Here is a 16,245-nt window from a genome sequence, read left to right on the forward strand (position 1 = left end):
TCATAGCCGATACGTGTTATATTCGGGCGGAAACTCGGCGGAATTCGTGTAGTGACCTTTGTTAAAATGCGATTTACTCACAATTTTCTGTATGAACATATATCATACTTGGTATCATTCGAAAGGGCACTTCATTGCGGTCAGTTTGACACCATTGTTATTTGCGCGCAATGTATTGCACGCATTAAACGCGCTATTACGTAATGCATAGTAAATTCATCATTTTTGGCGATTACTTTGCGCTGACATATTCGAATTTTACCAAACTTAGTAAACAGTTGTCACGTATATGGATACATATGTCTGCTAAGTTTCATGGATGTAGGTATAAAGATCGCCATTTTAGAGCAAGTTGAAGTTATTTCGGAATTTTCTTGAAAATGGCGAATTTGGAGGGCAATTTTCTCAAATTTTGTCAGTGATAGGGTATATAATTTTGTATATGGCTGGAAAGGGCATATCTTCAAGTATCTAAATCCAAACTAGAAATGCAATCGTGTCAGAACGATGTGCGTGCAATGACGCCGTGTTTCTACGTGTCGAACGAAAGAGCTTCTCTCGGACTATCCAGAGCAATTTGCACGAAGTCTGTAGCTTCTGTGATATTGGAGATAGGTAGGGCGAAAGAAAGGCATCAACAGTGACCTTGATGGGATGGTACTATGCCTACGAAGTTTGAAAGAAATTGGGATAGGGGAAAGAACCTAGAAAGGGCTCGCAAGCACTGCGTGCACAAACCAATGGGATTTGGTGCATGTTTGACATTGCAATCAAGTTCGTTCTGGGGGCCAAAAGCGTGAACCCGATATGCCCCATAGACAATGCGTGTAATGCATGGGCGGAAAACGTGCAGGATCTGTATTATGGCCGGAGTTAAATTGTTTTTTCTCTCTCTCTTTACGTCTCTTTATGGGCCGTATTTGGTATCATTAGAAAGAGAATTTCATGGTTGTTATTGTAAACCACTCTCTTTTTTTCTATGATAATCCTATCGAAACACGTGATGTAAAATAGATGTATAGGACAAAATGGCGTCTTAAATGGCCCCCTTGACCAATTTCAAAAATCCGGCCAAGAGGTGCCCTGCGTATTGGAACTCGGCATGTCACTGCAAATTTTCAAGGAAAAAAAAAGACGTTTAAGGGGCGAAAAGCAGTCTGAAAAAATGACGTCATAGCCGAAACGTGTTAGGTTCGGGCGGAAACTCGGCGGAATTCGTGTAGTGATCTTTGTTCAAATGCGATTTACTCACAATTTTCTGTGTGAACATATATAATACTTGGTATCATCCGAAAGGGCACTTCATTGCGGTCAGTTTGACACCATTGTTAACTGCGCGCAATGTATTACGCGCATTGAACGCGCTATTACGTAATCCATAGTAAATTCATCATTTTTGGCGATAACTTTGCGCTGACATATTCGAATTTTATTAAACTTGGCAGACAGTTGTCACGTATATGGATACATATGTCTGCAAAGTTTCATTGATGTAGGTATAACGATCGCCATTTTAGAGCAAGTTGAAGTTATTTCTCAATTTTCTTGAAAATGGCGAATTTGGAGGGCAATTTTCTCAAATTTGGTCAGTGATAGGGTATATAATTTTGTATATGGCTGGAAAGGGCATATCTTCAAGTATCTAAATCCAAAAAAGGGTACGGGTTTGCCAAGACATTATGGAGATACGGCCACAGACAGAAAGCCAATTCCCAGAACTTTAGAGGGCGCTATTTATGTTGTGCAAAGCCATTGGAGCGTGAAATTTGGCATGGCTATGTGCAATTATGAGATAAAGATACTGTGAGATTTAAATACAAAATGGAATTTATATGAGAAAGTTATGGCAGTTTTAGATTATTTAGGGGTCCATTTTTCAAGAACTTGAGAGATTTTTGACGGAGTCGGTTTTAGATTTGAATTTCGAGTATGAAGATGGCATTTTGAAGGTCAAGTCATGTGTCGCAGATAAAAGAACATCTCTCAGACTATCTAGAGGAATTTGTTAGAAGTTTGTAGGATCTAGGATAGTGGAGATAGGAAGGAAGATATAAAGGCCTTAAAATGGACCAGAAACGGACAAAATGGCACCTGGACGGTCATGCATGAGTGATTTCCAAAATCGAAGAATGTAGTGACCTTGATGAGATGTTAGAGACTATGCCTATGAAATTTGAAAGGAAAAGGACATGAGGAAAGCACCTTACTAGGAATCACAAGCACTACGTGCAAAACGAATGCGATTTCCGGACGATAAGGATAAGGATAAGGAAAAGGAAAAGGAGAATATTAATGGGGCAGAATGTGAACGAAAACAAGGCAATGACGAAGGTCGTCATTGCAAAAAGATTAAAACAAATTCATATATAAGTTTTAAAACGTTTTATGAATATCAGGAGTGCAAGGTGCAGATTTTTATTAACGTGATATGTAAAATATTCGAAGGACTTTTTTCTATATCTGGACCCCAGTCCCCGGCTCCAGTGGATGTATGAAAAAAGGAACCACTGGAACATAATTTGTCCACGGTATCGATGTTGTTATGCAAACAAACTATTCAGTATAACTTTAATTAATTTAATCAACGACGTGGATGTCACTGCTAATGTCCGATTGCTAATATGATCGAAATATAGCAATTCGTTAATGATTTTCGCAATCACAGTATTAGACATATATGATAAAAGCATGTAGGTATATTTATTACAGATATTATACATTTTAGAGCTGATGCATGTATACCTTAGTTTGATGTACAGAAAGGTAATCACAACTCCAAACACAAACAGCAGCAATGCCACGACTCCGACTCCAATAGCAAGCTCTACACATAAAAATTAAAAGAGATTAATGAAATACATCAATCACCTAAACTGTTCATATCATGTGTGTAAAGACAATTTAAAGTTTGTAACACAATGCTTTACTATATGTATACGTAATGCGAAAGGAAATGAGAGAATAGAATTTGCGAAGGTTAAATAAAAGTCCACAATGCCATGAACATAATACAGTATAAGTGCTACAGGTGTAGTTGTAATAAACAGGTTTTTTTAAGCTTCACAACGAAATAGGCACTACACAAAAGACAATATTTTCATGTGCCCTTTCACAGCATCAAATTAATTATATATGAATACCTCCAATTACCTTTGTAAGATTCACTGTACTTCTCAGTATAGGGTAATGGGCTTTGGACTGTCGTCTGGAATGGTGGAACCATATGCGATGATGTAACGATAGAGGATGACATAGCAATATGTGGTGTTGTATCAATAGAGGATGGCGTTGTCATACTTGACGAATGTGGTGTTGATAATGATCCAGTGGTTGCCTCTGTGGGGGAAAAAATCACTAAATAAGGATGATTAAAATATGGTAAACGCTATCCTAATTTACGTATTATATCAAATAATGTATAGGCCTATATGGGTGAGCCCCAAATATTTATGTTTAAACATCTCCTAGCGGTACATTTAAGTTGTTGGCTTGCCTCTTTATTATTAATTTGCTTTAATTGCATCAATTTATTTTGATTCGAAATATAAAAAGAGCTCAATTTCAAATGGCGCTAAATCCACTTGAATGTCAAAACCCATAACAAAAAAATGAATTTCATTATAATATCATCATATTTGATTATTCAGAATCACTTGATTATGTGTCAAAATTATTAAATTAGAATACTCACTCGGTAAACGGTGGTAGAGAAAGAGATCATCACCACCCACATCACTCAATGATGAACTTCTAGTTGACGTGAAAGTAATCTATGAATGTATATATTGCTTGTATTAAAATAAATTCAACAATGATTTCCAAAGCTTACCAAATTATAAGTGCGATTAAACAATGTAAAACATGACCCATTTTTGACATTGGCAAAAATGCTCTTTTTAATTACGACATTTGTTTAAAAAAACAGCGGATGCTACTTGTTTTATAATTGTTATTACACGTCAATTAGTCATACTATTCCTTCATCGATTTTTCTTTTTCTTTTTTTTTTCTTTTGTGATTATAGGAGTTGCCGTGTATAGACGTTCTTTTAATTGATTTAGGGTTTGAATAAAAGCCCGGTAATTGTTGTCGTTTGGCAAGATACTAATCCCTCTTCCACCTCCAACCTGGCAATTGCTTGGTTAATAATATTTGTAGGTCCTCATGAATAAGCTTTCATGGGCATGATTGGTAAACAAAATTATAGTGGTCGCTGTTGCTGTTGCTACGAATATTAAAAGATATCTTTAGACCCACTCGGCTTAAATTACCTGAACTGGATTATCTCCACATGACACAGTCATGTTCTGTTCATGCCATTCGTTTTCTTGATCTCCATCAAATGCGAGAACTGTCTCTCCATCCTGACACACTCTGATCTCAAGTTTTCCATCCTAGATTTTATACAGTAGAATATTGTGTATTAGTATTGCAATTTGGTCAATATCAAGCACAATATACAATTCAAAATTACAAACAAAAACACATATTGTAGGAAGAGACACAAAGCACCAACCCGTCCCCTCCTTCACACAATTGCATACCTAGACGCGCACGCAGAGGGGGGGGGGGGGGGGGGGGGGTTGAACCCCCCCCCCTCACTTTGTTTTTAAATAAATATTTAAACAAAACAATACAAACAAAAGTGCAAAATAGTGACCAAAAAAAAGTAACCCCCCCCCCCCTCATTTGAACGAATTTTGAAATTTCCAGGCTTAAAACAAAAATGTGCCTAGGGCAACCACCATCTAGGACGATTACCTCCGGGACAACTACCCCCCGAACAACTAACCCTTAGGATAGTTGTCAGGGAGGTAGTGGTCCTAGAGGATGGTTGTCGTCGGGAGTAGTTGTCTGGGGGTAGTTATCCGGGGGTAATTGTCCGATGTTATTTGTCCTATGGGGTAGTTGTCCGGGGGTAGTTGTCCGGGGGTAGTTTTCCTAGGGGATAGCTGTCTGGTGGGAATACTCCGGGGGTACTCATATGGAAACGTTGTATCATCCGCTAAATCTGACTTGTGTGCATAGATCAAATAAGCATTTTTCCATGAAAAAGTAAAGTTTTCTAAAATGTGCGTTTCTTTCCAGCATTGGGGCACCCGGAATTCACTCGGGTAACATTTCATAAATTATAATATAAAAAGACCATATGCAATTTTTCTGTACTTTTGTCGGAAAAATACATTTATCCAGCACAATATCGTGTCTTTTTGCGTTGGAGAAGAGCAAATAGCGAGTTTCAATCACACTTTGGCCGCTCTCGCAAGCTCTCACTCGTTTCACTGTGGTCAAGCGACTTTGGGGCAAGCGGTTAATGAAAATACTAATCGTTAGCTTTCTCCTGGTATTAAACTTGTTTTGATTGATTGTATAATTTTGTCGGAATAAAGGAAACAAAAAGGCTCGATCATTAACTTATCAGCGTCTGAATTGACCTTTTGACCTTGAATTCCCTGATGCAAGCGCACTAATGACGTCATCTTCGCTAAATCGGTGTCTTTTTATCGTAAAATGCGACACTTTCACAATGTTTATACATCTTTTTTAATATTATTAGTAAGATATAACATATTTTTTCTGATATCACTGAGGTTTTGGGTTTTATTTAATGAGCAATTTTAAAATAAGATCCATTTTACTGTTTTAATTTATTGGATCGTACCATTAAAGTCGCAGGGTAGAAAGATGCATTTTCCAACCGCGCCAAATTTAATTTACGTTCCGACATTCTGTTAAAGGCACACTGCCATACTCGTAGCTACTTGCTCCCTCTATATAGAAAACTTCCCGAATCGGTGCCTGTTGGTCCCCCATGATCCTCTTTTTCTTATGTTAAATGAGAGCTGAGTTAATGAGATAGCCACCTGTCACAGTGACCTTGATGGCTCTCTGTGTGGTCTAATCCCTTCTGGCCCAGTAGTGGTGACGGTCTTAAAATGGGTTCGTGTTGTTAATAATCCAATGCTTTCTGCTCCACCAAACGTCCACATGCGGAGTCGTTTATCAACTAAATTATTCAAATTTATGGATGCTTCCTAGCTTCCAAGGTGTTTGTGTTGTTGAAGCATTTCATTCACCTGCTATCATTCTTACTCTAATAGGCTATTTTCGTAATGTAACCAAATTTAATGCATAAGTCTTTGTGAAGTGCCTCAATAAAAAGTATTTCATCCACCTGGTAAGAATAATAGTATTTCAATAGACAGAATCCAAACTGCATACATTAGTTGTTGCCAGGTTGGACAAACATTATGGCTTGACCTACCTAGCAACACTTGATATATGCATTTTGCATTCTGACTATTGAAATACTATTATTCTTACCAGGTGAATGAAATAATTTGTATTGAGGCACTTCACAAAGACTTGTGCATTAAATTTGGTTACATTACGAAAATGGTCTATTGCCAGAACGCAATTTTTTTTTTAGTTTTATAGTTTTATCGGAGTCGTTTATCAACTATATGTATTCAAATTTATGAATGCTTCCTCCCCAGGTGTTTGTGGTGTTTATGCATTTCATTCACCTGTTATTATTATTTGTACTCCAATTGTTAGAATACAAAATGCATTTTAGTTTTATAGTTTCATGTAGTGAGTAAGTCAATAAAAGAGTATGTTCTGCAACGTGTGTCCCTATTGTACAATATAATGTGTCCCCTCATTTTGTAATAGTTAATTTACCCATTCACATAATGGAACTACCTGCCCGATGAAGCCAGTGGCCTGTGACCCCTGAGCACTCAACACCGTGTGGGAGTCAGTTTGTGGTCAACTTCTTTTATGAGACACATACAAGCAAACGTTTCCATATGATCCCGGGGGTAGTCGCCCTAGAGGGTGGTTGTCCTAGGGGGGTAGTTATCCAAGGGGATAGTTGACAGGGGTGGTTATCCGGGGTGGATGTCCAGGAGGCAGGTGTCCTTGGATCCAATCTTAGGGATGGTGTAGCTCTCTTTTGTGAATCATAGTTTTGGGGTTGGTCATGTACTTCAAAATATTAAATATCTTTAAGAAAGGACAATTAATAATATTATGGCTATCTGTTGTCGTATGTAAAGCTTTCACAAGGATAGCAAGCCTACATCATTTCATTGAAATTGATTGGAGGAGAGGCTATAATAGTCACGACAGAGGTCATGGTGATGTTATAATTTCTATTCATACGTGTATACTTACCCCATATAAGTGATACCAGAATGTTAGCCATCCTTCATCTCCTGTCAGATTGAATGGAGGGGTTGCTATGGCAGCCTTCTGACCTCCACCTCCATTATATGAGTCTGCCCATAAGAACCTTCCTGCCGTTGAGAAATGACACAAATACTTCCTGAAGATACGTCATTCATACTGCCGAAACGACACCAGACCGACGACAGACCAACTAAAACAATACAATACCGCGAATGCCCCCCGAATCAGTTGATGTACAGTAAGTGTGGAGTCGCGTTGGTAGTGTGATTGAGGTGTAATTAGTTAGGTGTGAGGGCGATTAGATTGATATACATACATGTATGAAAGGTCTCAATATTTAGTTTGGGGATTTTGTATTTTTTGTAATGTCCTTTTCTACCACATGTTTTGTTATGGTCTCTACAGATAACTTGAGATGGCTGGCATAAGAGAAAAATGAAATATAATACCAGTCCCTCCTATATTGCCTGTGTGACCCTCAGAGGCGGCGGAGCGACTTTTAAAGTGGGAGGGCACCAAAACAGGGGCACTTTCTGGGAAAAAAAGGGCACCTTCAAAGGGAAATCTCAAAGCGAAAATATACAATGTTTAAACATTGGTATAAACCCCTATATTGTGATGACAATCATTATCAGAGATGATTTCATAATATGTTTTTCTATATACATCATATAAGATATTGCTTTCGCATCATACTTTGAAGTTGGATGAGATGGTCTGAAAACTCATTTGCGAGCGAGCAAAGCGAGCGAGGAAAAATATAAAGAGTTGTGAGGTCTCATTGCGAAAAATTACATCTTAGAGACAGTAAAAACCCAATCCTGATGGGATAATAATAATAATAATAATAATAATAGTGGGTTCTTGTATAGCGCTCATAAGCACATTCTTATGACGGAAGACTGAAAAGACTTTTGAAGTAACATAATTATAACATCTATAAATGCGAGAGAGCATAGTGAGCGAGCTTCTTTTTTTGGGGGGGGGGGGAATTGCTCTTAATCGCTTGAAATTAGAGGCACGTTTAATGATGAGAGGAAAAGGGGACACTTATCGAAAGGGATAAGACACCTATTAGAAAATAAAAGGAGCACGTGTCAAAGTACAAAGGCTAACTATCAGAGGTGGAAATGGGGCACTTTTTACATCTAAAACAAAGAGGTACTCACCAGGGATGAAAAAGGCACTTATGAGAATGGGAAATGGGCAGTGTCGACGGAATAGAGGCACCCATCAGATTTTGATAGGGGCATTTATAAGAAGTGAAAAGGGGCACTGACCATATATCAAAAGAAGCACTAATGAAAATGAAAAAGGGGCACTAATAATAAAGGGAATTGTTGAAAGAAAAGGGACACCGGTCAGATTTTAATAGGGGCATTTATGGGAGGTAAACGGGGCCTTTTTTGAGAAGGGGGAAGTGGCTCTTATTAGAAAGAAAAAGAGGCACATGTTAAAATTAACGGGGCACTTGACGGAGATGAAAAGGGGTAATTATGAGGAGGGGAAGGAAAACTGACGAGAAGGAAGAAAAGAGCATTCATTAGGGAGGAAAAGGGGGACGTGTCTTAAATAAAAGGGGGCATTAATTAGAGATGCAAAGAGCACTTATCAGGGGGAGAAGTGACACTTGTCAAAGTAAAACGACTATCTCTCATAACTGAATAGGGTCTTTAACAAGAGGTGAAAAGGGTCACTTATTAGAAAGGAAAGAGGGCACAATCTTGTGAAAATATAAGATGCGCTTATCCGAGTTAAAAAAGGGTAGTTATTAAAAGGGGATGGAGCAGTTCTACAAAGGAAAAGGGGCACTTGTCAAAGCAAAAGGGGCACCTCTCAGATGTGAATAGGGCAATTATCAGAGGTGAAAGGGCGCTTCTCGTACCCGAAAAGGGGCACTTACTGGAGATTAAAAAAGGCACTTATGAGAATAGAAAATGGACACTTATTGCAAAGTACAATGGGAACTTGTCGAAGGACAAGGGGTACGTGTCAAAATAAAAGGGGGAATTATCAGAGTTGAAAAGGGGAAGGGGAACTTTTACAAATTAATAGGGGCACTTGTCAAAGTTAAAGAGGCACTTTTGTTGTGTAAAAGGGGGCACTTTGGGGGTACTTGAAAAAGTGGGAGGGCACTGTGCCTCCCCCCCCCCCCCCCCCCCCCCCCCCCCCCCCCCCCCCTCCCGGGAGCGCCGCCTCTGGTGACCCTGTTAAGGTCTTGTATCTGCTTTCTCAGAAGATGCCTCATAGTGTACATGATGATCGTTGATTTGCAAGCCCTGCTAGGGCAAATACAGTAAAATGATACGTCTAATGCCAATGTTTAGTCATATTACCGTAACCTAGCCTAACGTAAGCGTGCATGAGACATAAATACCAAGTACTTTGAATTTGCCGATACTGAGCTTTTGAAATCCATTCACCAAAGAAAAGTTATTATTTAACTTAAAGGGATAGTTGAGTTCAGTTTTCAGACCGCAAATGCCTTCAAAGTGCATGGTTAATGCTCTTATTCTGTTATATGACATTTATAGTGCCCTTTTAGAACCTAAAATTAGCACGAAGGTAATTTTAGACCCCAAAATGTGTGTAATTTAGCCAATACGATCATACCAATGCAGCTCCACTTTTAAAAAAACACGGTGACCGTTAATTAATTATTTAATTAAAAATAACAATACATGAGCCGGCTGATTGTGGGTAATAGAAGCAACACGAAAATACCAACAAAAAAGCCAACATTGTCATTGGCTGAAATACGATGTAAAAGGCGTCATTTTGTTTTTTTCAACGGTTTTTTCAAATTTGTCAAAATATCTAATATTTGTGGTGGTTCACAAGTATTAGAAATCGTTATATTTCAGCCGTCTCAGAACCGATTTTGATCATACAAAGATGATTTTGTCATTTAAATATTATGTTCTTTCAAATTTGACACTCATTTTATTTTATTTTATTATTCTCATTTTATTCTCTCACAAAAAAAAAATATTTTGTGTAGCGCCCTCTGCAACAGAACTCAACTATCCCTTTAACAATGAATCAAATGTTTTGAACCATCGCTATTACCGTCTGCTCCTGTATTGCCTGTGTGATCCTGTAAAGGTCCAGTGTTTGCTGTACCAGAAGTTGAGGCCAGTTTCCAGTCAAAGTCATCGTCTACACCTTGCATCATGCCACAGAACGTCTCACTTATACTTGTGCCGAAGTCATAGGAAAATAGCACTGTATATGATTGACACCAATATAATATAATTACTTTTATTTCAATATGATCGGGATGAATAAACATAATAGGCATTCAAATGTCAAATTTAAATAAAAGGGTAGCTTACTACAATGTAGCTAACCATAATTCAGTTCTTCATCCCCATACAAAAACGGTCGAGTGATTCTCTTTATCAAAGTCTTTTCGGCATATTATAGGTATCCTCTAGCCGGCATTGGCTATATGCTGGGAAATAGGCATACAAATATTTAATACCCGACGTCACAGGAAAAGAATAGACCTATTCAGAATTCCATGATAACAAGACGTATTTAGGTCAATGACATATCAAGTTTGCGGGATTTAGTCATCCTTTCCTCTACAACATAGTCTATATCATCTTTTAAGAGATCTGTGTGAGATTGGTGGCTTCAGTTAATCGCCTACTAATTACTCCATCATGAACACGCCACAGAAACGTCTTGTAACGATATGATGCACCATTGTTGCCGAATAATATTATGGGGTCATTGTACATACACTCCTCCCGTTGTTCTATGCACAATGAAAGTTTGTAAGATCTTTATAAAACCATTATGCAGACCAACATTATAATCTGAAATGATGGCAATGTTACTTACGATTTTCAGTGACACCAAAAGAAGTTGGAGTGGCCAGTATACATAACAGGAAAATAATTATGAATGACGCCATGACAACATCACAAATGATTAAAAAAAAACAGACTTTGACTTATCAGTACAATCCGAATATGGATGAAATCCCTAAAGCGCAAAATCATACCATGCAATACAATGGCATATGTGAATGGTATGGCCGCTATACATATTTTGTATGATTAAACCTTGCCAAATGTTCTGCGAGTACGCTTGTGCGAGACTAAACTGTACATGAACATTTCAACAACAAAATTGTTTTCTACTGTTTGCCATTGACGTTTATTTGTAAGCATTGTGGACCTATATTTGACAAAGGCTTGAAGTAAGAACAGTTATTAACCCTGTGACGCACACAGGAGAAATAAGCATAGCTTTCAAAGTCGAGATAGTTACGCCAACGGAAATCGTGTTCGTTCAGAGGTCAAAGTCATGCTGAAGAGCCGAAATGGAATTCCCAAAGAGTTTGTATATATCTGCGAGCGAACTATTAGAGCTCCATGACCCTTGAGTGTGTACTTGTCCAAACTATCACTCTCCATACGCTACGGTAATGAGGAAGTTAAAGGTGGAACAGCTGATTACACCTGCGACAGGGTTTTGTTCTCACGATAACTTTACATGACTAATGGACCTGAACATAATTTTTCTTAACGTCTGTAAATAGAAAATTGATATGGGAATATAATTTTTTTTTCTTCTCTCGATCTGTTAGTTGTTTTCTGGTAAAGTATTTAACACTTTGCATTCGTTTGAAAGTCCCAAATATTGAAATTTTGTATACCATTGTCAAATTAGTTTTACCCAAAACTGAAAAATCAGTATCAAGAAATATATGGCATCTTGAACTCGTAATGTGAATTGTTATTTTAATCTTTTCTGAATAATATGTTCACAATGTTTTGAATTTTACTAAAATTTAATTAAATTACTTAAATTAAACAAAACCCTGGGCATAAATCACGTTTCACAAAATGAAAGCTGAGGCCCCAGACTAACTTTATTGTTAAACCTGATTTTGAACAAAAGCATAATACTGCGTCGGGTTCAAATTTCAGTAGAATATGGGTCACTGATTTATGGACGAATTATTGGAAGTAAAGCTGAATCGTGCTAGCTAATCGTGTGTAGGCTACGTTATGCAGTCTTGTTGTGAAATCAGTACCATAACAACATGCAAGTCGTACGTGTCTACTATAGGCAAGCTTCTACCCGTGACTTTGAACAAGAAAACAAAACATTTAAGAAAGGTATTTAAGGCAATCCCTATCATGCCTTCTGTTGAGCGAATCATACTGCATATATGTTCATGATTATTATTATTATTATTATTATATTTTTTGGGGGGATGGGGGGCTTCCAGGACGTAGGAAATGGGGTTGATTTTAATAGCAATCAGCTGATCATCGACAAATCTTGCTGATGATTTATACTGCTTGGGAACAAAAGTATTTGTAAGGTGATTTTTCATTCCGAGTGTTTGTTAAAGATAACACTGATTTGGAATAAAAGCGACCACTAACCGTCCAAACCAAGGAAAGTAATCTCCCTGTCTAAAATGACTGATAAAAATTGTAGGAAAATGTTCTGTAAATCATTTAATACGGAAAGAAACATATAAGCTAGGCTTGTTGCGTGTAGGTTCACTGATTTAAACTAAGGATAATAATATACAGGAAGGAAATAACACATGCATTAGTCTGAGAAAAAAAGATAAATGAAACAAAATACAACATATTAGAGAAATTAGAGGGCGTGAGAAAAGGGATAGATAGATGGATAGATAGGTAGATGAACCGGTTCTAGGACACCTACCCCCTGGACATCCACCCCCGGATAACCACCCCTAGTCAACTACCCCGTAGGACAACTACCCCCTAGGGCAACCACCCTCTCAGACGACTACCCCCAGGACAACTACGCCCGGACAACTACCCCCAGACAACTACCCCCTACGACAACTACCCCCCTGAAAACTATCCTAGGGGGTAGGGAGTAGACTCATCTCAGTCGCTGATTGGGGTGGAAAATAGCCAGAGTCACGAGGCCTTGTCAAAAGGCTAGATATGAGATAGATAGAACTAGGCGTTGTGGCGTGCGCCTGTAATCCAGCTAAAAGTGGAAGTTACAAACTGATTCAGCCGAGGACGCAGGTTCGAAACTGAGTCACGTCTTTCGGATGGTGACATTTAAAGGTCGGTCCCCAGACGTAAATAATCGGATCTGATTGATACACGTCTGTAAAACCTAATACACACACAGAACGTTCAGTGGGTTGATGGATATAGAGAGAGGGTGGGACAGAGAGATGAAAGGAGGGGGATAGTAGTAGTATAGAGTAAAAAGGGAATGATTAATTATTAAGTAAGGTTTTAGGTAGATTTGTCAGTGTTTTCAGGGTTTCAGGAACGTTTTCTAGATGTTAGAGTTGTGGGTAAAGTTGTCTGGGTATTCAGTGTTGTAGGTAAGACGCACTCCCAACATGAAATAACTCATTTTCAGGTCAGCAATATTTTCAGTACATTTTATTTCAAGAATATTGTAAAAACAGTTGAAAGTGTTGTAGACAGAAGCTGCATATTCATATCAATCGTCTTCAGATATTAGAAGTTGATGCTAAATGACTACATTTATATTCAGTTCAATTCCATAAATGAAGAGTATAATTCCAAAAAGAGCTAAATCCAATTTAGTAATTTCTGAGAAAAAAGAGAAACCAGATTTTGTACAGGCGTCTATGGAAAAGTGATAATAGAAGGTGCATTTGTTCATAATTGCTCCCAAAATTCAGGTATATATATATATATATTGTTGAAAGACAGGTTCTTAAGTGAACAATTTTCTTTTATCAATAACTCAATTATCATCAAAAGTGGATTTAGCTCCTTTTGAAATTAAGCTCTTCATATATATAATTTCCTTATTTTGTTCAAACTGAACATAATATCGTCAAAATATATTTACTATGTAGGAAGGAGGCGAAATTCTTATAATGCACGAGGCTTGTTGTGGGGTCGCTTTAACAAAACAGGTACATATATATGAATTACATAATTACATAATAATTATAATCTTCATAACATATCTATAACAATAAACTTAAGAGAACAGAGAGAAAACATATGGGTTGGTACCTTACAATTTTTCATATTTAATACCAAAACCAGATAGCTTGTATTAGCAACTAATTTTTTGTAATCAATATGCACTATTATTTTAAGTACTTTAGACAGAGAGTCCATGCATACACTTATTCTTCGCTCACTGATACTTGAAGATGGACAAGTTCGAATTTTGTAACTACAGTTTGAGTTTTGGTATAGAGCGATTGGACCATACATAAAAACATTTAAATGAATACACAGTCTATTGATTTTTATATGCACAATTATATTTTAAGTGATTTAGACAGAGAGTGGATATTTAAACCATCGCTCGTTGATATTTGAATATAGAGAACTTCATGCTGCGTCACTAAAGTTAACACTTGTAGTAGAGAGCGAATCCACCCAGTAACATCTACATAATACAAATCAAATACATCAATATCTAGTTAATTCATAATTTAAACAAATATGCACAATTATTTTAAAATTAATTTAGACACAGAGTGCATGCTCATATCAATAAATCTCAGTTTTTAGGATATTGCTGTATATTTTTCTTTCCACATTGAGTATAGAGCGATTCGACCCTATAAGTATTTACATACTATAATAACATGATAAACTATTGGCCCAACCGTTGATAAATTCTTGAACAAGATATTATCCTAATTGGAAAGCGCATACTCATATTCATCTTCCACCGTTAGTTGATTGATATGTTGGTGTTGCGTCACTACTGATTGGTTCTCATATGAACTATCCCCGACCTTTGACACAGGATCAGTTGCCATGGTTTCATACGTTGGTGTCGTGCCAGTGGGCACCAGGTCCATAGACGGCTTTTCTGGTTTCCGCAGTTTCATTTTCGAAACACTGATCCTATAAAATCATAATGTACACAAGAGAAAATATTTGACAACTTTTAATCCATCAATAATATCTATGACGATTTTTTAATACTTACTTTCCCACGGCTTCTAGAAAATTGAATAATTCTTGAAAAATATTGGAAGCGTGCAAACTGTAAAATTTTTCGATGTAAAGGGATTTTTTTCGATATCTGAACCCCGGTCCCCATCCTTCAATAAAGGAACATGGTATAAACACAAAAGAATTGCACAGTCACAGACATATAATAAGAGTAGTCCAGGTCATGGCTCATAACTGCGAAAGCAGGGCATACAATACAAAACAAATAAGACATAAAGATATTATAAAACATGATTGCCGAGATCTTTAACAAATTGTGTCGTTTCAGATTAAGAAAATAGACAACTTATAATTCACTTTACTCAATTAATGTATACAAATGCTTAATCGTTTTGGAGGAATAGAGGGCTCACGTGATGCAACAAAATATAATGTTCAGTGGCATGCATTCAGCCCACGGTTGCACCACGATAGCCCTCTTTATTACTTGTAAGCACTATTACTTTTGTTATTATTATAATTATTATTAGCTTTATTATTATCTTTGTTATTATAATTATTATCATTTTTATTATTATCATCATTATGATCGTCATTTTAATTATCAGTATCATTTTTATTGTGTTTAGTTTTATTATTATCATCATCATTATTGTTGTCATTATTATTATTATTATTATTACTATTATAACTATTTTAAATAATATTGTTATTATTATTAATAATAATATTATTATTAATATTATTATTCATTGTTATTATTTAGTATCCAGTTATTACAGATTTTTACAGTCTTGCCAAGAGGGTTCAGCCTTTGCGCAATAAATTGCAAAGGACGACACAAGGGCCATTTTACTAAGTTTGTCCTGAAATTGCTTTGTGTTCCGTTTATGCAAGTAGCCCAGCATCTTTGTTAGTCTGTGGGTATTGCTTGATGAAATGAACCCGCGAGAACCGACTTCAATTGCCAAACGTTCTACCTCATAGCCATTATCTTCAATGTCTCTGACAAGGGACGAGTATTTATCAACTTTATATTGATGGGCACTATCGATTCTAATTTCAAATGGGACTGTCAGTTCCATGATCATGTTTTTTTTAATTATTTTCATCGTAAATACAAAGGTCA

At 37.0% G+C, this 16,245-nt stretch overlaps 1 protein-coding gene across 1 annotated transcript; it reads right to left on the reverse strand.

Moving 5' to 3' along the window:
* Positions 1–3,385: 3,385 nt before the first annotated feature.
* LOC115923286 (enteropeptidase-like) lies at positions 3,386–10,366 on the reverse strand. Its single transcript, XM_030983714.1, has 5 exons — positions 10,264–10,366; positions 7,180–7,301; positions 4,272–4,394; positions 3,692–3,770; positions 3,386–3,390 (listed from the first exon to the last, which is right to left on the reverse strand). Exons 1-5 carry the CDS (start codon positions 10,364–10,366, stop codon positions 3,386–3,388), a joined length of 432 nt encoding a protein of 143 aa, XP_030839574.1.
* Between the last annotated feature and the right edge of the window lie 5,879 nt (positions 10,367–16,245).

The sequence above is a fragment of the Strongylocentrotus purpuratus genome, unplaced genomic scaffold (genome assembly GCF_000002235.5).
Source record: "Strongylocentrotus purpuratus isolate Spur 01 unplaced genomic scaffold, Spur_5.0 spur5_scaffold_13, whole genome shotgun sequence".
Taxonomy (NCBI): domain Eukaryota; kingdom Metazoa; phylum Echinodermata; class Echinoidea; order Camarodonta; family Strongylocentrotidae; genus Strongylocentrotus; species Strongylocentrotus purpuratus.